The 20,673-nt window shown below is 34.4% G+C and overlaps 5 protein-coding genes across 6 annotated transcripts in view; 2 read left to right on the forward strand and 3 right to left on the reverse strand.

Annotated features, from left to right (window-relative positions):
• LOC102623163 (serine/threonine-protein kinase STY13) overlaps positions 1 to 2,703 on the forward strand; it is a 4,137-nt gene extending 1,434 nt beyond the window's left edge. Inside the window, exons 1-6 of one of the 2 annotated variants that reach the window (XM_006476823.3) lie at positions 1 to 24; positions 470 to 602; positions 737 to 932; positions 1,719 to 1,843; positions 1,942 to 2,100; positions 2,209 to 2,703. The exon at positions 1 to 24 is cut by the window's left edge and continues 1,434 nt beyond it. In XM_006476823.3, the coding sequence (XP_006476886.2) occupies positions 1 to 24; positions 470 to 602; positions 737 to 932; positions 1,719 to 1,843; positions 1,942 to 2,100; positions 2,209 to 2,523 (952 nt within the window). In that variant the 3' untranslated portion in view covers positions 2,524 to 2,703. The remainder of the gene's footprint in view (positions 25 to 469; positions 603 to 736; positions 933 to 1,718; positions 1,844 to 1,941; positions 2,101 to 2,208) is intronic. The other variant, XM_006476824.3, reaches the window with a different exon arrangement.
• A 442-nt stretch (positions 2,704 to 3,145) lies between these two features.
• LOC102623637 (pentatricopeptide repeat-containing protein At1g08070, chloroplastic-like) lies at positions 3,146 to 5,746 on the reverse strand. The gene has a single exon (XM_006476825.4). It carries the CDS (start codon positions 5,555 to 5,557, stop codon positions 3,470 to 3,472), a length of 2,088 nt encoding a protein of 695 aa, XP_006476888.2. The 5' UTR covers positions 5,558 to 5,746; the 3' UTR covers positions 3,146 to 3,469.
• A 1,665-nt stretch (positions 5,747 to 7,411) lies between these two features.
• LOC107176801 (uncharacterized) lies at positions 7,412 to 8,158 on the reverse strand. Its single transcript, XM_015529757.3, has one exon. The coding sequence runs from the start codon at positions 7,965 to 7,967 to the stop codon at positions 7,515 to 7,517; it is 453 nt and encodes a 150-aa protein (XP_015385243.2). The 5' UTR covers positions 7,968 to 8,158; the 3' UTR covers positions 7,412 to 7,514.
• Positions 8,159 to 12,595: 4,437 nt separating this feature from the next.
• LOC102624220 (pachytene checkpoint protein 2 homolog) lies at positions 12,596 to 16,364 on the forward strand. Its single transcript, XM_006476828.4, has 14 exons — positions 12,596 to 12,836; positions 12,929 to 12,992; positions 13,123 to 13,229; positions 13,373 to 13,440; positions 13,637 to 13,740; positions 13,810 to 13,914; positions 14,166 to 14,255; positions 14,378 to 14,453; positions 14,962 to 15,031; positions 15,129 to 15,199; positions 15,276 to 15,366; positions 15,643 to 15,770; positions 15,894 to 16,022; positions 16,131 to 16,364. The coding sequence occupies exons 1-14, from the start codon at positions 12,701 to 12,703 to the stop codon at positions 16,269 to 16,271; spliced, it is 1,380 nt and encodes a 459-aa protein (XP_006476891.2). The 5' UTR covers positions 12,596 to 12,700; the 3' UTR covers positions 16,272 to 16,364.
• A 290-nt stretch (positions 16,365 to 16,654) lies between these two features.
• LOC102624687 (pentatricopeptide repeat-containing protein At3g48250, chloroplastic) lies at positions 16,655 to 18,980 on the reverse strand. The gene has a single exon (XM_006476829.4). It carries the CDS (start codon positions 18,854 to 18,856, stop codon positions 16,937 to 16,939), a length of 1,920 nt encoding a protein of 639 aa, XP_006476892.2. The 5' UTR covers positions 18,857 to 18,980; the 3' UTR covers positions 16,655 to 16,936.
• Positions 18,981 to 20,673: the final 1,693 nt, after the last annotated feature.

Consider the following 20,673-nt stretch of genomic DNA (forward strand, 5'->3'; position numbering starts at 1 on the left):
CCATGCCAAAGTATACGAGGGAAAGTAAGTCTGCAGCCAATTCTCAGATTAGTTCTTGTTCTTAACATTATGTTGTCCGAAAAGCGATCAAGTAGAAAGCTTACATACTTCTTATTTCTTGGCATTGCCACCTCTATGCTGTGTTGTATTTCTCCTTGTACGAGGAAAATGCTTTTGACATTTGTAAAATTTTGCTCCCTTTTGAACAAAATCCAGAAATTTATGTCATTTTTGTGTATTTTTAATCAATAATCTGGGTTTTTTGTGGAAACTTAATATTCTTTTTATGTGCATGAAGACTAATAAAAGTCCCATCATGTTGGAAATTGTAAAACTTCCTCTGGGTTTCAATCTGGCTGTTGGTAATGAAGCCGGCTTAGGCTCCTAAACAGATTTGAGCCTCTTGATTGACACTGTGGTGTCTGGTAGTGTTGCAGGTATCTCACTATGTTTGTTCTATTCCCTTCAGATACAAAAACCAGACTGTTGCTATTAAAATTGTTTATAAAGGAGAAACTCCAGAGGAGATCGCCAAGAAAGAATCACGGTTTGCAAGAGAAGTTGCAATGTTATCTAGAGTTCAACATAAAAATTTAGTGAAGGTTGGATTTGAATCCACGGTTTTGAGGATATTCATCTTTCTTATGTCATTGTAGGAGTGGCAAAAATTACATTTTGATGATAATGGTTATATTGTTGTGTCTAAGTATGATGTTGTATTTCTATGCGTAAACAGTTTATTGGTGCCTGTAAAGAGCCTGTAATGGTGATAGTTACTGAGCTTTTATCAGGAGGTACACTGCGTAAATACTTGCTGAACATGCGGCCAAGGTGCTTAGACGTTCGTGTTGCAATTGGTTTTGCACTTGATATTGCTCGTGCAATGGAATGCCTTCATTCTCATGGAATCATACATCGTGATCTGAAACCTGGTAATCTCTCTTCCATTTCACTTTTTAACTTTTAAGGTATAGATAAGGATTAAAATATTGGTAGATGACTTATATTATACAAGGTGCACGGTCTTTGCTACATGGAGATCTTTAGTTGTGGGAATCTTGTACCAATCCCACATGTCTCATCTTTGGAGCTACAGGTTTGAGATATTCATATTCTTAGTATAATATCATATGTAACAGATTATCTCCATTATTACAAGCATATGTGCTGGCAGTTGACTTTATAGAGTTAAGTTTTCAAAGTATTGTACTTCAAGTCACATTAAATTACTTGCACATCTCTGTTCCAACTAGCGGCTCGCATAAGCATTTGTAAGACTTCTCAAGTGGTTATTGGGTATTGAAAAAATTAACAGATTTCATTAGTTAGTTATTGGTTCAATAGCTGACCGTTCATTCAAGCATGAAATCATTAGTTATGATCACTTGTGATGTCTTATAGGAGTAGATGTGAATATTATGTTCAGTGGAAACTAATGATTAGGAGAAGATATGAGATGCACATTCAGATAATAGAGAAGCTCTCTCTTAGATGAATGAAATCATAGCGTTACCGTTTGTATCTATTGAGCAGACAAAACTTTAATGGGGGAGTAGATCAGTTACTCAGAAGGTAAAATCATTTAAATAGACATTAATGTTGAACTGAAAGAGGACAAGAAAGCTACTTTCTATCAGTTTATTGGGATCGTTACTTGTAAGGATTATTACAGTTTTAAATTTATTATCTTCTTTCTTTTTTTTTCTTTTTGGGCGCAGAAAACTTGCTCTTGACAGAAGACCACAAAACAATTAAACTGGCAGATTTTGGCTTAGCAAGAGAGGAGTCATTAACTGAGATGATGACTGCTGAAACTGGGACATACCGTTGGATGGCACCCGAGGTTCTTGTTCTCTTCCTATATAAACTTCTTTCTCTCTTGTTCTCACCATGTATGACACAATTTATGTGATGCATAATTGTGTTGCTGTTTGGTGTCAGTTATACAGTACTGTTACATTAAGGCAGGGAGAGAAGAAGCATTACAACCATAAGGTAGATTCCTATAGCTTTGCAATTGTGTTATGGGAGCTATTGCATAACAAATTGCCATTTGAAGGAATGTCAAATCTCCAGGCAGCTTATGCTGCTGCTTTCAAAGTAATAGTCTCTTATTCATACTTTGTTCATACACAGTAGCTGTTGTCACCTGCTTTCTTTGTACTGCTAATTTAATTGATGGCATATTGTATTTTACCACCATTTCAGAATGTGAGGCCTAGTGCAGAAAACGTACCTGAAGAATTGTCCATCATTCTAACTTCATGCTGGAAGGAGGACCCAAATGCTCGCCCTAATTTCACTCAAATAATCCAAATGCTCCTTAATTATCTTTCTGCAATTGCTCCACCTGAACCTATGATTCCTCATCGAATTTTCAACTCTGAGAACACCATCTTACCCCCCGAATCTCCGGGTACAAGCTCATTGATGACAGTGCGTGATGACATTGGGGAAACTCCTAAAGCAAAGATGGGAGACAAGCCAAAAAGTTTGTTTTTCTGCTTCAACCTGTGTTATTAACCCTGTAGTCATAAAAAAGATGACGAGCTTTGCAATCGTCTTAAACAAGCAAAGATTGCTTGACTCTAGTTCATGGAACACATTTTGATAACGCCTTAGATTGACACCTTACATTTTAGTTGAAGCTGAGCAAGATAATAACTCTTTATTATATCTATCTGATGGTGATTAATTTTCTCACTTCTTAGGATTATAGTTTTGAATCTTAGCTTTCTCGTGAACTGAAAGTTTGGAGCTGCCCTTAGTTCTGGTGTCTGATTGTAACCTGTAAATTGAAGGAAATTCGATTTCAATTCTTCGTCAGAAACTTGCAAGAAGAAATGAATGTAACATGGGAATGCACCTGGTTCATGCCTCTGCTTTGGCAGATCATAATCATCTGACAAATGGTACACCTTACAGACAATAGAAATTGCTTGGGCGAAAGAGGTCGGCCGGTTGGATGATCATGGTTGATTATCTGATTAGTTGGACTGCATGTGATGTACTTTACTGGAGCGTGAATTTATTTTGGAGTGGTGCCTAAGATGTTCAGGAGTCGGGGGGACACAGGAAATTTACTGAAAATTCCTTGTTTGGGTCTCAAAAATCTGATAATCCCTTGAGTATCTCTATGTGAATCTCAAGTAACTGAAAAAATACATAGATATCACCAATTCTCCATACAAGGGTTACGGGTAGTTCATCACCGAACTCGGAAGATACAATCAACTTCATAAAAGTGAAAACTAATTGACAAAGATTTCACTTACAACATAACTAGCATTTATAGTTTAGAATAGTTCTTACTTTCTACTTCCATGATAAATATCCGAAAAATGTGTCTACATCGGAGATCATGAACATACATTCTGCTGTGTGTACAAAAATAATCTAATTTCAAGCCTTATCATTTAGGGTAATGAATGCATGTTTTGCATTTTAGTAATGTAACTAAATATGGGGTTTACCAGTAGTCATTACAGGAACAAGACCCCTCTTTAAAGTGATGAAAGCGAGTCCGATCTCTTACTACAATTTCTCTATTGAAAACCTTTGATATAATCTTTGTTGCATTGTGGCAATCTGTGCAAACTCTAAGATTCTTTGAAATTCTGATTGTAGTTCCAGGAGACGCTCTGATAAGACCAAAAGCAATAGCTAACTTCTCACTGTGGTGAGCTACTGAAGCTTCTTTATCATCTTCCTCAGCATCTAGTCTTGCATCTGCTGTGTTGGGCACATAGCCAGCTGATTTGATCCTTTTCATCATGTTTTCAGTTGCATCGTAAACCTCCTTAAAATGTGGACACATATTGTCTTCAGCGAGGAATTCATATATTTCTCCATCCAGTTCTATCAAACTGCAGCCAGGAGTCTTTTTGATTCCCTGCTCTCTCATCTGATTCATAACCCTCAAGGCATCCTCACATCTTCCCGCTGATGCATAAATATCTGATAGAAGAAAATAATCTCCACTATGCATGGGTTCCAACGTAACTAGGTTTTTTAATGATTCTTCCCCAACTTCAACGTTCTTATGAGCTCTGCATGCAGCCAACAATGTTCTCCATATGACAGGATTGGGTGGGATGGGCATATTCTTTATGAACTGATATGCCTCTTCAATCAACCCAGCTCGACCAAGAATGTCCACCATGCAACCATAGTGTTCCATCCTTGGTTCAAGGTCAAAATCTCTGCTCATACTGACAAAAAGTTCTCGACCTTCATCAACCATTCCCACGTGACTACAAGCAGAAAGAACAGCTATGAAAGTAACATCATTTGGTTCAATATTCTTTTCCCGCATAATGTAATAAGTTTCAAGAGCCCTTTCTCCTTGTCCGTTACTGGCAAGGCATTGAATTAACACAGTCCAAAAGAACACATTCTTCAAAGGCATCTTCTTAAACACTTCAACTGCATTCTCTATCAGCCCACACTTGGCATAAAAATCCATAAGTGCAGTTCCGAGCGTAATAGTAAGCTCCATCCTCTTCTTCTTTACATACAAGTGAACCCATTTACCAGTTTCTAGGGCTCCAAGGACAGCACAACAAGAAAGTACACTGACCATAGTGACCTCATTAGGCACCACATTTGCCATTTGCATATCATGAAAAACACCAAGCGCCTCCTTACACCGCCTTGCTTGGCTATAACCTGAAATCATGGCACTCCATGCAACTACATCTTTTATATTCATCTGTTCGAACAATCTCCTTGCCTTGTCAACATGGCCACACTTTGCATACATATCAACAACTGCTGTCATTAACTTAACGTTCCCATTGAGCTCTTTTTCCTCCATATACTCACTTATCCACCCACCTAACTCAATATCAGCCAGTCTTCCACATGCCATCAGAACATTGATCAAGGTAACCTCATCAAATTTGACACCCAAATCTCGCATTTCATTAAATAAGTCAACAATTTCCCTCCAGCATTCAGTTTTAACATACCCCGAAAACATTGAATTCCATGAAAAGACATCCCTGTTAGACATTCTGTCGAACATCTTACGTGCAATATCAATTCTCCCACAAATAGCGTACAAATGTATCAAAGTGTTTGTTACTAACTGTCTACACCCAAACCCAGATTTCAGTATCTGGGCATGAATTTGTTCACCTTCTTCCAATGCTCTTATTCTGGAGCAAGCTTTTAATGTACAAGCAAAAGTGAAACGATCCGGCTCTAGCGAGTTTTCAAGCATTGTTTTGTACAACATCACGGCTTCTTGAGGAGACTGCTTCAGAGTGAAGGCTCTGATCATTATATTATATGCTGATGAATCGGGTTCGTTGATTTTGTGGAAGATTGAGAGAGCATAGTCCATGGTGGCGGCGGGAATGAGTATGGCAGCGGCTTCGAGCAAGTTCTCTGATATGGTTGGGTTGAGATGGAAGCGTGATTTGATTAGGTGGGCGTGGACTTGGTTCAAGTCTTTGGTGGTCTTGCATTGTTGCACGATTAGGGTTTTAGGGTTCTCTGGGAACTGGGTGATGGTAGTCACTGTTTTGGCGGGAAAATGTAGCGTCAAGGCCATCTTGTTTGTGTTGGTTTATGAAAATAATGATCTGGGATCGGTAATTTGGCACAAGAAGAATAGTAGTCAATTGAATAAAAATATCTTTGATATTCTCGGAGCACTTTTTTATTTTTTAATAATGTATATGTTCCAATTAATTAGGATAATATATGTACATACATGACAAACAATAAATAGGTAAAAAAAAAAAGTTATAAGAGAATCAAAAGTTTTCTCATATTTTAACTTAAAATCTCTTAATAGAAAGTGAGAAAGTGTTACTTTTTTAGAAAGTTAGCACTTGATTAATAAAAAATAAATTGATCATTCTCTTATCCATAAATTTTAGATAATTAATGTTAGTATCAGATACCAAAGATGCATATATAGCACCGGATGTTGTTTCACGTGAAATGGTATCTCATTTACAACCATACATTTTTTATAGAGTTGTTCTTAACGTAAATAGAAAAATAGAGAACAAAATGAGATAAATTTATTTTCTTTCTCTCTACGGCTCTACCCATCCACTCTCTTCTTCTTTTTTCCCTTATCTTCTTCTGCGCTTAGCTTTTTTTATATATATATATATATATAAAGCATCAAGCATATAAGTATCAGCAGGCAGAGTAATCCCAAAGGAATCACCAAGTAATCTTTTTTAAGAATCATTAATTTTGACAGCTAGTGTGATCAAATTCGCTTTCTCCCAGTAATTATATGCCTCAAGCTACTGCAATTTACATCTTCATCTTATCATTAAGCCCCTAAGTAACAAAGTTAATTTCGATAAACCATTAATTATTCCAAGATCCATCATGGTTGTCACTCTTCTTCCTTCGTATAAAGCATCATATCTTATACCGCGCATATTTCATTTATGGCTGATCAATTCCTGTTTGACGATGACCAAGGATAAAATAAAAGAATCAGATTCACCCACTATGGTCTAAGAATAAAGGAGAACTTATATGGGTCTATATATTGCGGCTGCCATTACTGCTTTAATTATTGCTCGCCGTTGAGAAGGGATCGAGCTAAATAAAATGCAGTACTGGAGCTATGACTTAGCTCCCAAGCAGCAGCGGCAGCAGTCTGATTGGAGCACTACGTCCGATGATTACTATCCCCAAACTAGCGTTGTCAATGAACCCCCTCGCTACCCTAACGTGTACAAGGCCTTTAACAATAATTATGCTTATGGAGGTCCAAATCAAGAAAGCAGTCGGCGTGAAGATCAAGTACAGCACCAGCAGAAGCCTTCTTCCCCAAAGGTTCAAAAGAAGGTTCGGGTGACTGAACCTGTTGGAGTTGTGGAGCGGCAGACCGAGGAAGATATTCAGAACCGTGAGGGTCGTGAAGAGAGCATCGACACTCTGGCTGCTGGCTTCATCAAGAGGAAGCACAAGGGCTTTGAACTCAGCAAATGGAACACCTTCAAATTGTCGTCTTAGGCTTCTTTCAAGCACGCATGTTGGTCACAGTTGACTGACTGGCAGAGACAAAAGCACCCTTTTTTTAGCGTTACCAGCAGTACAATAAGTTCTAGTCCTAATTAAATAAATGGCCTGCCTTTGATGTGTTGTTAGCACATATAAATAGCTAGTGCGAATGTTGTTTGTGTTTGCTTGGATGGCATACATCCTTGTTTGGATGCATTTTGCATATTTTTTTGTATATGTAAAAAATATTTTTGTATAAATGAGGAGTGCGAATTGTTCTATTTTGCATATAAATAGCTAGTGCGAATGTTCCCGTTAATATATAACCGATATTGAGTGAATTGACAAAACATAAAAGAACTAGATGCATGCAACCATATATATCATCAATCCTAAAGAATAAAAGAGAAAAATTTCTGGGCAACTGAAGTTAAAAGAATACAGCTAACATTTCTACTAGTTGTTGTCATAATGAACCAGAAAACGCACAGATTAATATTAATTATTTTTCTAATAAAGGCGGCACTAATTAATCAAAATTGAGTGTCACCGTCCCGAGGAACTTGATGACCCTCATGAAATCTCCTTGAAGAGAAACGATTAAACAAATTTCTAAGGCTATTCTTCTTACTCTCTCTTCGCCGCCTGTGTACAGGAACAGTATCATCTAACCCGGAAAATGGATTATCCAATGATAAACCTGCCTCTAACTTTTTGGACACGGTCACAAGCTCGTAGGAGTCCCATAGCGATTGCCCGAAATCCCAATTTGCACTACTGATACCAGTTTCCTTATTAGCTGATGATGAAGACTTGTTCATTGCTTCTAGTCTGAATCTTGAAGGCTGGCTCTTGAAATTTCTCCTGTGCGCATCGAACTCGTTGGTTGGCCTAGATCCGCCGGAATGGCCGTACCAGGCTTGTGCCACGGCCTTGAGGATTTCAAGTTCATGGTCGTCATCTTCAAGCTCTAGCTTTTTCTTCATGGTGTGGTCTTTTTCTCCAGGACAGTCCTGTTCCTGCTGGGGCCATGCTTGTTCATGTTGTTATCTTAGGCAAATTGCATCCTCACATGATGGTGTTTTTAATGACTGTATGGATTGATCTAGTGTATATATGATGAAGAAATTTTTGTTTCTTATCTCAAACTTTCCAATTCTATATTATTTTTGTGGACCGCAATGATCCTAGCTACTTTGGCACATAATTAATCTGTTGAATTCTGGAGGATTTTTTTAATCCCATTTGGATAATATTGTAGGTTTTAAAATAAATGTCGTGAGTTGTACTATGTAAATAATTAATTATAAAAAAATAATAAATTTGTTAATTTATTTTTAAAAATGTTAATAATTTTAAAACAGTAGGATGTGTTTTGTTAAATCTTATTATTCAACTACTATAAAAATATAATGGACTAAAATGGACAAAATATTATAATATAATTTATTAATACATTTATGTACATGTATGTCTAATTTTTTTTATTGTGTGTATATAATAATTGATAATTAAAATTATTTTTTTATTTTGTTGTGTCTATATAATTGGTAATGTTTTTTATTTTGTTATCTCAATATAATTGGTAATAATAATCTCTTTAATTTTAATAATTTTATTTCCTAATTGAACAAGGATTTGATTTTTATAATATATGTGAGGATATACGTGAAATTATATAAAGTATAAAATCAATTCTCAAAATTAAAGTTTAAAAAGATACTCCTCCCTTATTTTTCAAAATCTGTTGTACGATGAAATGATTTTGTCGAAAGTAATTTTAAAAAAAAAAACTTCTCAAACACTAAAATTAATTTTTAACTTTTTAAAATTATTTTTAAGTCTTTCAAAAGAAAAGAGCTCTTAATATTACTGCTAGAAATATAAAAAGTTAGTAATATAGCTTTAGTTAGTACTCTATGTAAATAATTAATTAAATGCTTTTAATGGATGTAGGAAAGAATTAACCTTTAATTTTACTATATTTTCTCCTATTGCTCATTTACTAGTGCTATATATAATAGCCTGACGACGGATTAAATATTGAAAACCTCAAATGGTCAATCATACCCTCAAGAAAATAGTTATTGATCCCAAATTTCAATTTTATTGCATCTCATATATCATATTACACTTATAAGTTGGGTTTGTAACAAACAAAAAAAATTGGCGGTGTAACCAATTATTTGGAGTTTATAATAAAGAGGAAGTTGTAATTATTAATTGAATTGTATTGCTTTCTTTAATAATTAAATTTTAAGCCACTTGTCTCGAATTAACTAAAATTTATTATATTTGAAGTGTATACATTATTTTCATTATTACTATTCTTTTTTTTTTCCAAAAAACAGAAGTTTGTTGAATTTCACTTCATTCTTCTTTAACGAGACTCAAACTTAGGACTTTGGTCCTAATAAGGCAATGCTCTTACCACTTGAGTTAAGCCTTCAGAACAAGTGTATGTATATTTATCTTCAATGGAGTTGCATTTTGAAAACTAACAATTGATTTATAATTAGCCAATAGCTATATATATATATATAATTTTTTTTAGAAGATATTATCTATTAGTTTAGGCTATGTTTGGGAGCTTGAATAAATTGTGAGATTGGATTAGACTTTGAGAGTAATCAAATAATCTAATCTAAAGTATGTTTGGTTGTATGGACTAATAGAATGTAATAAAATTTAGTCTAGTACTAATAGGTTTATTAATCTTTATTTTTATATGAGTTTAGATGGGATAAGATTAAACGAAAAGTTTGTGTTACCATCCCCTTTTGTCACTCTTTTCTTTTCATCTAACTTAATATTTAACATCAATTAAACATAGAAGTTAATTTCATAATTTTTTAACCTACAATTTTATATTATATAGAATATCAAAAATTCTATTCAAAAATTTATGTTTAAATTATATTTAGTTTAAGATTAAGTATCAAAATTTATTTAAACCAATATCAAATGTTAAACATAAAAACAATCAATTATTTCTTCTCTGTAATATTAAATATTAAAATTACTAATTATCAATATAATGTAAAAATATTATATTATTTATTATTAAATTAAATAAAAATAGTCCTATTTGATATTATACCAAACAAAAGATAATACTATTTATAATTCAGTCTAATTCAATATAATCTAATTCAATTTGACCTTAAAAATTAATGCAATCCAATCATCCATTTCAAACATAAATTTAGTATTTATTCATAGCAACAAATAAATCACCTTTTGTCCTTTTTCAGTTTGCATAGTCGGTTTTGGTTACGTAGGAAATAAATTTCGCTGGATGGACAAATTGTATTTTCTATTTTTTATAAATTGTTAATATGTTGGATGAGATAATTTTATTTATAAAGAAATTCTATATTATTATTGAAAGTTTTTAAATTTTTTATGATGTTTAATTAAAATGGATTTAAAGAAGTATTTGTAATGCTTTGTGAAAAAGTGATTTTATTTATAAAAAAAAAAGAATAAGTAGTTAAAATTAGAAAAACTCGATCATTTAACTGTGGATAAATATCATGGTCACAAACCGGTCATGGAAATAACTATAAAACTATATCTTTCTAATGTATTTTATCCTTTTTTTTTAAGGATGGAGATATTTCCACCCTATTATTTTTATAAATCCGTTTAAATTTCAGAAAATAATTATAATAAGTTCGCATTATCTTTAAAATATACAAATCAATAAAAGGTTTTGACAATTAATCAATGACCAAATTTGATTATTTCACCCAAAAAAACAAATAATATAAATGACCAAATTATTTTCTTATCACCAAACCGTAAAATACGTAGATGACTAATTTTGGCTCGTCATACCTTGTAAATTCGACATATTCCTCCTTCTTGTAAATTGTAATCATGCTCTTGGCGCACCTGTTTGAATTTCTGGTTTGGGTGAAAAGACTCCATGCCAAATATTTGGCTTGTTTCCTTTCATTATTAGGGTTCTAATGCAATTCAGTTCCTATCTCAAAAATAAAAATAGTTGAAAATTAAAATTAGTATCCTGTGAAAGAAACCAAAAAAAAAAAAAAACAAAGTAAGAAACTAATAATTAAGTAGTAATAAACTTAGTAAAAAGAAGAACAATGAACATAGAAAATGAGATGATTCATTTTCTTTTATAATATTTTGATACTTGATTTTCTAAAGAAATAAAAATTTCATGCAAGAAATGGGTGGTCAAAGTTGTTTTTTGAGTGAGTTATAATTTTACATGTATAGAGTAATTAAATATAATTAATTAAAAAGGTTTAATTGAGGATTTTTTTTTGGCATTGTAAAGAGTTTTTTTTTTTTAATATTTAGGGCTAATTTGGGATTGCGATTGCTGATTATATAAGTTGCTTCTGCTGTACAGATGCAATAAGCATCTAATTAAAAAAGCAACTAGGTGTATGGTAAATTGTATTGTTTCGATTGTTGTGAGTTTAAAAAGTAGTGTATATGTGTTTGCTAAATTTTATTACAAATTTGTTTTTTATAAATTAATGACCGAAATAAAGATAAGTTTAAATTACCTTTTTTTTTTGGATTGTGTTTAATAATTGTAGACATGCATTTTTTCTTTTTAAAACGTGTAAAATTACATAAAGTAAAAAAAAAATCAATAATTTGTTACATAAAATATGATAAAAGTTCATATTAATACACAATATAGATAAAATAAAAAAGTAATATGCATTACATCCACATTAAGCTTATTGCAATAAACACCTTGATTATAGAAAAAATATAGATAGATTGAATATTAAAAGTCATGATTATGAAATTGATTTTAGAAGTCACGGTTAATTTTCATGTGAAATTGTTCATAGTTCAAAAAGAATTTACATAATTGCAAGCAAGTCTTTTTTAATCTTATAATAGAAAATACAAGTAAAATATAAAAAATATGAACTTATTATATAAAAACTTTGATACCAAAAAGAAAAAACAATAATAAAAAATATGAACTTATTATATAAAAACTTTGATACCGAAAAAAAAAACAATAGTTGTGACAGTAATTTGATTGTGGTGATAAATGGTAATATGATATTTAATGGCTTATATATCAAGGTATATAGAATAATAAGACAAATTATTATTTTTTAAATATTAAGGTTATAATAGAAATTTTAAAAAAGTATGATAACTTATCTAATAAGCTGCTTATAAAAAATGATCTTCCACTTACTTTTTTATCTAATAAACTACTTATAAAAAGTAATCATCCACTTACTTTTAAAAATTACTGTCAAAATAGAGAAAATTATAAAATAAGTTGTTTTTACAAAATTTATTAAATATTACTTTTATCACAAATTATAAAATAAAGAAATTATTGAGTTTCATCCTCAATTACAAACAGAACCTTATTAAATCACTGTATAAAAATAAAATAATAGAGTATTCAAACTCTACTTTTTTTTTTTTATGCAAATAGCTTTAGGCTTATGAAAATTTTGGATTTTTTTTAATTAAATGTAAAGTACGCTCTTTATTATACGTGTCCGTTCATTATTGGTTGAGGTTCAAAATAAGCCTTTACGAAAAGAAATAAGTTCAAATAGGCACACCCTTTCCCGCCCGATTTAAAATTGAAAAAAAAAAACCCAAATTTTATGTCCCTAGGCCTAGGGTTTGACACAGTATCCAATCCTCTGTGAAGCCGTTCACATTGTAATCCCTAATCCCGGTTACGCTCACCAAAATGAGTACTCCCATGGAAATCACCGTACATAACTCCACAGAAGCCGAGATCTCTGACCAAGACGGCATCCCCGAGCAAAAAGGCGTCGCCGGCCCTCCCCTGCCTCTTCTCGCCGAAGAAAAATTTCTCGTATCCGGTATTTGAACATCTAATTATTATTAACTTTTTAATTTTAGCGTCGATTCAAAACGTGCGCTTTTGTTTTAGAAAGTTTATCTATTTTTTCAGTTGAAGTTTGTTTAACGCTCTCAAGCACAGCTCGAATAGACGATGTTAGGTTAGCTGTTGAAAGGTGAAGAATTTAGTTATTATTTTTCGTATATTTCTCCGAGATTTTGTGTCTTGACAGTTTGATTTCTTGATACTTTAGTATTTCAATTTTATGTGATATAGAATGACTCAAAAGTTTGTTTTGTGTTTAGAATGCTTGAAAAGAGAAGTTTAAGCTATGTAGATGGGCCGATCCCCATCCCTATTGATGATCCGTTTCTTGTCGAAAATGTACAAAGAATCTGTGTTTGTGATACAGGTCTGCTTTCTTTGTTTATTTAGAATATAAAGTAAAGAAACTTTTTTTTTTTTGGGGTTCAGATAATTTAAATGAATATTTATTAGCAGTGAAGTGGTTTCCGATTCATGATTCTGAAATGTATGAATTTGTTGGTATTGTAGATGAATGGGTAAAGAACCATGATATTCTTTTGTTCTGGCAAGTCAAGCCTGTAGTTCAAGTCTTTCAGGTAATTTCACATGTAACATATATCTTTAAATTTCAAGAGAAAAGAGTTATTTGAGATGTTAATGCAATCCTTTTATCGTTCTGGTTCACTTTACACATGGATAGATTTCTGGTTTATCAGTAAAGATGTTCTGCCCTTGATTTGTTCTGTCTTATTGTTTCATTCAAACTTAAACGTAGTTGTGTTGCTTTGTCAGCTTAGTGAGGAAGGACCCTGTGAGGAACTTAGTGGGGATGGCCAGCTGTCTAGCTTTAATGAATGGATTCTTCCTGCCAAGGAATTTGATGGCATGTGGGAAAGGTATTTCTGTTGCTTATTTTCTTCATAGGTTATTCATTGATGTAGTAACATAATAATTTTTTCTTCCAGCCTGATTTATGAATCTGGTCTCAAGCAAAGGTTATTGCACTATGCAGCAAGTGCATTGATGTTCGCTGAGAAGGGTGTTAATCCTTTCCTCGTGTCATGGAACCGGTAAGGGACATCTGTTTGATCTCATTCATATGTAAAAGTAAGCTGGAATAAGTTTTCGTTATTTTTTATGAAATGAGCTTCACTGAAATCTGGTTGCTATACCAGAATAGTACGCTGTAAATGCTCACTTCTTTTGCATTTTACCAAATTCAAAATCTGGGTAGATATCATGTGGAGATTGTGGTTAATTATCACAGGAAAGCTGCAAGAAATGTAACTGTATTTTTCTAACTTTTTATTTTATTTTGCAGCATTGTCCTGTTACATGGACCTCCAGGAACTGGGAAAACGTCATTATGTAAAGCATTGGCTCAAAAACTGTCTATTCGATTCAGCTCCAGGTGTTGATGTTTCGCATGAACCTTTTTTTTTTTTTTTTTTTTTTCTGTTGGACTATATTTAATGCTGCCAATATCTTTACTGTAGACTGATTACGTTTCCTGGCTTACCCTTCTGAAATCAGATATCCTCAGTGCCAGTTGGTTGAAGTTAACGCACACTCTTTATTTAGTAAATGGTTCTCTGAAAGTGGGAAGTTGGTATGTAGTCGTCATATATATATATAATTTGGGTTCTGGTTCAATCTAGACTTACTCTTTTCTATCAACTTTAGTTTAATGTATTGGCATTTCAATTGTTACTGGTTTGTCCACCTGGAAACTGACAAGCATCACTTAATTTAGTTGAAAGGAACAAAATAGGGACAGAATAAAATAGGTCAAAGTTGTTTTTGGTGTTCTTATTTTTGGCTGAACAGCTTTCTTCCATTACCCATTCAGTTATGAAAAATATTGGTCGTCATCTTATAACAGACCAAGTAAAGTTTCTGCTGCTGAGTAGAGACTTCAAAGTCTTCTTGTTTTCTCTGTAGTGACGTGCAAGTCATATTTGATGTCTGCCATGCTGAACTTTAATTTTGTTTTACTTTGAATGAATTCTTATTTCTTTTTAAATATTGTAGAAGTGTGTAGCAGCAAAAGCTGATCTTGACTTTAGATTTTGGTGCATGTGGCAATCGGTTTTCACTGAGGATTGTATTAATTGTAGGTTGCCAAGCTTTTTCAAAAAATTCAAGAAATGGTAGAGGAAGAAAACAATCTGGTATTTGTTTTGATTGGTGAGATTTTATTACAATGGATTTTTCTTTCTTTTTTAAAAAATAAAACTATTACCTTTGTTTTAGCTTATATCTATATGAAAATGGTGATACTCAGATGAAGTTGAAAGTCTTGCTGCTGCTAGAAAGGCTGCTTTGTCTGGTTCAGAACCTTCAGATTCTATTCGGGTATTACACTGTTTCTCCCTCCCCGACTTTATCACGACTTCTTCCTATAACATGCACCTTGGAAAATGCATCTCAGGTTGTCAATGCTCTACTAACTCAGATGGACAAACTGAAATCATCGCCGAATGTGATAATTTTGACTACATCGAATATAACTGCCGCCATTGGTAAGCCTATAATCTAATCCAGAAAAAAAAAAGAATTTAACTTCTAAAAGCATCGCACACTAACATGAACCGCTTTTTGTCCTCCCTCCCCATTGTTGCTCTTCTATCTTATGTAGTGGCTGCTGGTCATTGTCACAATACAAGTGGTTTCTTGGATATTTTGTCCTTTTCAATGCTTCCCTTGATGTACTTAGATGCTGTTACTGTGTTTCTTCATTTTCTTTTTGAAAATTTCCACTTTGTTAGTCTACTGATTTAATAATTTTTGGGTTTCAGATATTGCATTTGTTGATCGTGCTGATATCAAAGCGTATGTTGGTCCTCCAACACTTCAAGCAAGATACGAAATTTTAAGGTCGTGCTTGCAGGAACTCATACGAACAGGAATCATATCAAATTTCCAGGTCAATATTTCTAATATTTTCGCACAAAACCATGTTTTTGAAGCCTTGATACTGCTGAATGACAGTGCAATCATTGAATGGCTTAATTCATGGAATTATTAAAGAACATTGGAATTTGTTCAGGATTATGATCAGAGCATGCTTCCAAATTTTTCTATTTTGAAAGAGAAACTCAGTAATCCTGATATTCAAGAGGCTGACAGATCACAGCACTTCTATAAACAATTGCTCGAAGCTGCAGAGGCATGCGAGGTCAGAAACAAAATGTTTCACTTACTACGTGCTTTCGTCTGAAGTTTAAAATGAATAAAGAAGTGATTTTACGTTTATTAGTTGCAATTTGTATGTTTACCTCTACAGGGGTTGAGCGGAAGATCATTAAGAAAACTTCCATTCTTGGCACATGCAGCTCTTGCTAACCCTTACGGTTGCGATCCTAGCAAGTTCTTGCTTACTGTGATAGATACAGCTAGAAAAGAGCGTTCTGAGCTACCTGACTGAATTTAAGGTTATTTCTGTAAAAAAATGTTTTAATGCTTAATGTAAAAAATATAGGAAAGGCTTCAACGTTTTGTTGTCACTTCATGCGATTGATGTCCGCATCCTCTTTATTCTAATTGCTGGTTACAAGGGAACAACACGAGATGGTAACAGAGGCGAGAGGCTATTTTTGCAAATTTAGGGAAGCCTTATATCATCACCCAAGATCCATCAAATTTTTCTCCAACAATAGAAACTCCACTGAGCGGTTAGTGTTTACAACCCAAAGTGCACGCTTATAAAGTAGAGAAGCTTGGAGATAATCACTCATAATATTTAGCAACAGAGTGAATCGGTAAATTCACATCTGCCTTCTAAAATAAGGATGTTCAAAATAAGTACCATCGATGGAAAAAGCCCTAAAGTGTAATTGCACTGTGATTGTTTTACATGAGACCGAACCACTGCAAAAAGTATTCAAACGATATCATATTGGCCATAACAATTAAATGGGATCTAAGCTTTCCACAACAACTAAATGGGACTCAGCAAAGCTTAGAAATTAATCAAAATCAAATTAGGCGACAATCTTCCCAAAACAGCTTCAATTAAGGGAGGAACGCAATATTTAAAAAGGAGGTGCCATGGTAACTGGAAAATAAGGTACACTTTAGTAGCATAGAGATTTAAAAACTAGTTGATTCCTTTCTGGAAGGAATGGTAACTTTGTTGCTCTTTGCAGAACCAAAAAGTAGAGAGATTTTGGAATCCTGGCGGATATGATGAGGGCACTTGTACAACAGATCTTTGGCCTCATAATGTCTACCTTCATTGAAGAAAGATTCAAAAACTTGAAGATAAGCTGCAGAAGATGGATATTCCTTCACACTCAATGCCTTCAAGAATTCTGAAGCATCCTCCGCGGTTCCAAACTTTGAAATATACTGCACAAAAGGCTCAGGAAAAGGTGGGTAGTTTTGTTTTTTCATTAATCGTAGAAGGTTCATTGCTTCTTCCAGTCTCCTTGCTCCCAAAAGCTTTTCAATGAGAGTTTTAAATGTAGCTTGCCAAGGTCTTAAATGAACCTTCTCTATCATCTCCACAAGCAATTTATATGCGCCGTTTACTCTCTTTTGACTAAGGAAACCATTAATCAAGACATCCAGAAGATCAGCGTCGGCATCATAGTTCTTTTCCATCATCTTCGCAAAACACAATAATGCCCTGTCAACTTCGTTAGCAGCACAATGCCCTTGAATCAAAATGGTCCAAGTCTTGATATCAGGAATACATCCATTTTCTTCCATTTCATCCAGCACATTGCAGGCATCTTCAAATCTTCCAGCTTTGCAAAGGCCAAAGATGACTTGGCTGTATGTGATGTTATCAGGCTCAAATCCAGCATTTTTCATGGCCTTCATCATCTTCTCAGCTTCATCAAACCTTCCCAATTTTGTCAGTGCCCTATGAATCCCATCATAAACAGACTTAGAAAGGGAGTTCCCCAATGACTCGTACTTATTTGCAACTCTAAAGACCAAACCCAAATCTGGGTTATTAATTGATGAAATGCTCCGTAAAAGCAAGCTACAATCCTGAACCGAAGGCTTATATGGGCCATCCATCATAAACTCAAAAAGCTTCACTGCATCCTCCATAATCCTAAACTTTTGAAACTGTCTTGAAATTTTTATGTAGGTATCAATGTCCATCTCATACCCCTCCTTCTTCATTTCCTCAACAACATTCCAAAAGTCCCGTACTGACTCATGCCGAGCAAGAACCCTCAAGATACCATTATACGTTATGGTATTGTGTTTGTATCCCGAATGCTCACCAACCCAACGGAAAAACCCCAAAGCTTTTACAGGGTAAATTCGAAGCTCCTTCAAAACTGTTAAAACAAAATTATCCGATAGCTCAATTTTCATATCCTCTAATTTTTTTCCAATCTTGTCATCCCAGTCTGACCCCAGAACAACATCAACCAGAGTCTTTGCAACATTATCCATGGCAATCTCTTTAACCATTCCATCATGAAATTGGTTCAAAGCGGCTAAATCACTAGCCTTCTTGGCCTTCTTTAAAACCCCTAAAATTGACAAATACGTTTCCTCTTCAATATAACAATGATCTTCTTTCATCCTCCTAAGAGTAACCCAAAACTGCTTCAACGAATCTTTGTTGACTAAATTTCTAAGCATCAAGCTGTACACCGTGGAACTGGGTCTAAATTGCTTTTTATCACAGACCCAATTGAAAAAAGCTGAAGCCTTTTCTGGGTCGTTATCGAGCTTCCTCAGAACATAGACAACACTTTCGTGGGTCAGTTTGGGGCTCAATTCTTCTAACTTGTTCTCTAACTCGTCAGACCAATCACAAGCTAATATAAGCTCTAAACTAGAGTTCGGACTTGTCGAAAAGAATATCTTTTGGCATGTGTTGATATGAAATTGTGAAGTGTGAGATTGATTGGAGGCAGTGAATGAAGAGATGTGAAAGAAATGAGTCACCCGTGTAAATAGTGGCCGAGTTGAAGAAGACCGAATCGAAAGAAGCGAGTTGGCGAGTCTGAGAGATGACAGTACTGCCTTTGATCGATTCATGGCTTCTTTTATGAACGAAGCTGAATAAGTTACAGAAATGACTAAAAGAAGAAGCTGTCGAAATACAGTTGAATTAAAGAGAGGTTTTCAAGGGTTTTAACATTCTCGATAGCCGGAGCAGCACAACAATAGGCCTATGGGCGTGAGCCGAAACCTGCTCATACTGGGCGGGTAAGATCCGGTTTTTATCTGGCCCGGGAGAATAAGGTTACCCAATGATGGGTCAAGGCCTACAAGAAAGTCCAAACCTATTTTGGACTGGCCTGCCCTGCCCACTTTTCAGCCCATTTAGATGCCCATGTCATTTCCTGAAGAATTCACTTTTCTGTTTTTATCCCCTGTTTTGTTCTTTTTCTCGCTTAAGCAATTAGCATCTTTAATTGCCCAGTCAGATTTCAAACTGCACACAGACAAACAGCAGTGGACCCCCATCCGAAGAAACCCCAATTCAAGGGTCCCACCACGACCATGATTGCCTTCCACGCGAAGCTTCGTCCGTTAGGGGAAAGCAGGGTCACCCGACCAGAGTTGTAGCCCCACCACTGGCTTTTCTTTAACGTGCCTGCGGCTGCGAGGCAGTTCGAGGACACGTGGCGCTAATTTCACGGTTATACGTTTGGATTGTGTTTCTGCCGTAGTGACTCAGCTATTGATTATTGTCGCGTTGAAAGACAGAAGATATGGTTCCAGTAGAGCTTACGCAACGCAACACATTTTAGCTATTGACTGTGATTTGTGTTTCTAGGATAAGGGGAACTCACAATGGTGACCGTTTGATTGAAACTTGAAAGAAACTGTCGGTGGTCGGTCCACGAGTAGGACACTGATTGACGGATCCTAAGCCATCTGATTAGGGCGGCTCTTATGCTACGCCAGCCCTTTCATCTTAATTATACAACAACAATTAGAGTGTTAATCCAATCATACGTTTCGTAGTCTTTCGCGCATACAGAAGATCGCTCCTAGACGTTCAGGAGATTAAAGAGTAATTTAACTTTAATTGCCTACGTCTCAGTGCTTTTGAATACTATAAATATATATATATATATATGGGCTCGTTTGACACTTGATCAATTTCAACTTTCAAGCTAAATGAAATAAAGAAACTAAACTAAAGATTTAAATTTTAAACTTTAAGCTGGCTATTGGGGTAGGCTAATAACGTGGATAGTTTGGGGGGGGCAATAATAAGAACATAAAACCCTCAACCTGTTTGATGCAGTAGTTGACTAGCAATTATGAGTAGGCTCGCCAGAATCATTTTCTTTTATTTGACCAAAACATGAGCATATAGAATTAGGTAGCAACAATTAATACAGTGACACTACAGCATCAACCAATACATAAATATCGAGCTGCCGCATTTTGTAGTAGAGTTTAAAATATATGTAATTATAGATTGATGAGCACATATATCAATTAAACATCCAAATTAACTTGTAATCATACGGAACAGAGAATTGACTTTTTATCCCGTGTGGGTAGTAGCATCATTGTTCCCTAGTTCATATATATATATATATATATATATAGTATATGTGGGTGAATAATTAATATTTCACCGAGACACATATGGGATGATCTCTAATAAAGTAAAAAGGGAAGAAGCCCCACAAAGCCATAGACAAGCAACATATTGCAAAAGCATCCAAAAATTTATAATCCTTTTTGACATAAAACACAACCCACCAAAAAATAGACAAAAGTTGAGAGGTGATGACCGATGATGAAGGTGCATGGAGAGCCAAAATTTTCAAACATTTACAGCATAATGCATATACAAAAAGGATCCTTTCGCTTGCTTGCATATCCATAAA

This window comes from Citrus sinensis, chromosome 3, assembly GCF_022201045.2.
Source record: "Citrus sinensis cultivar Valencia sweet orange chromosome 3, DVS_A1.0, whole genome shotgun sequence".
Lineage (NCBI taxonomy): Eukaryota > Viridiplantae > Streptophyta > Magnoliopsida > Sapindales > Rutaceae > Citrus > Citrus sinensis.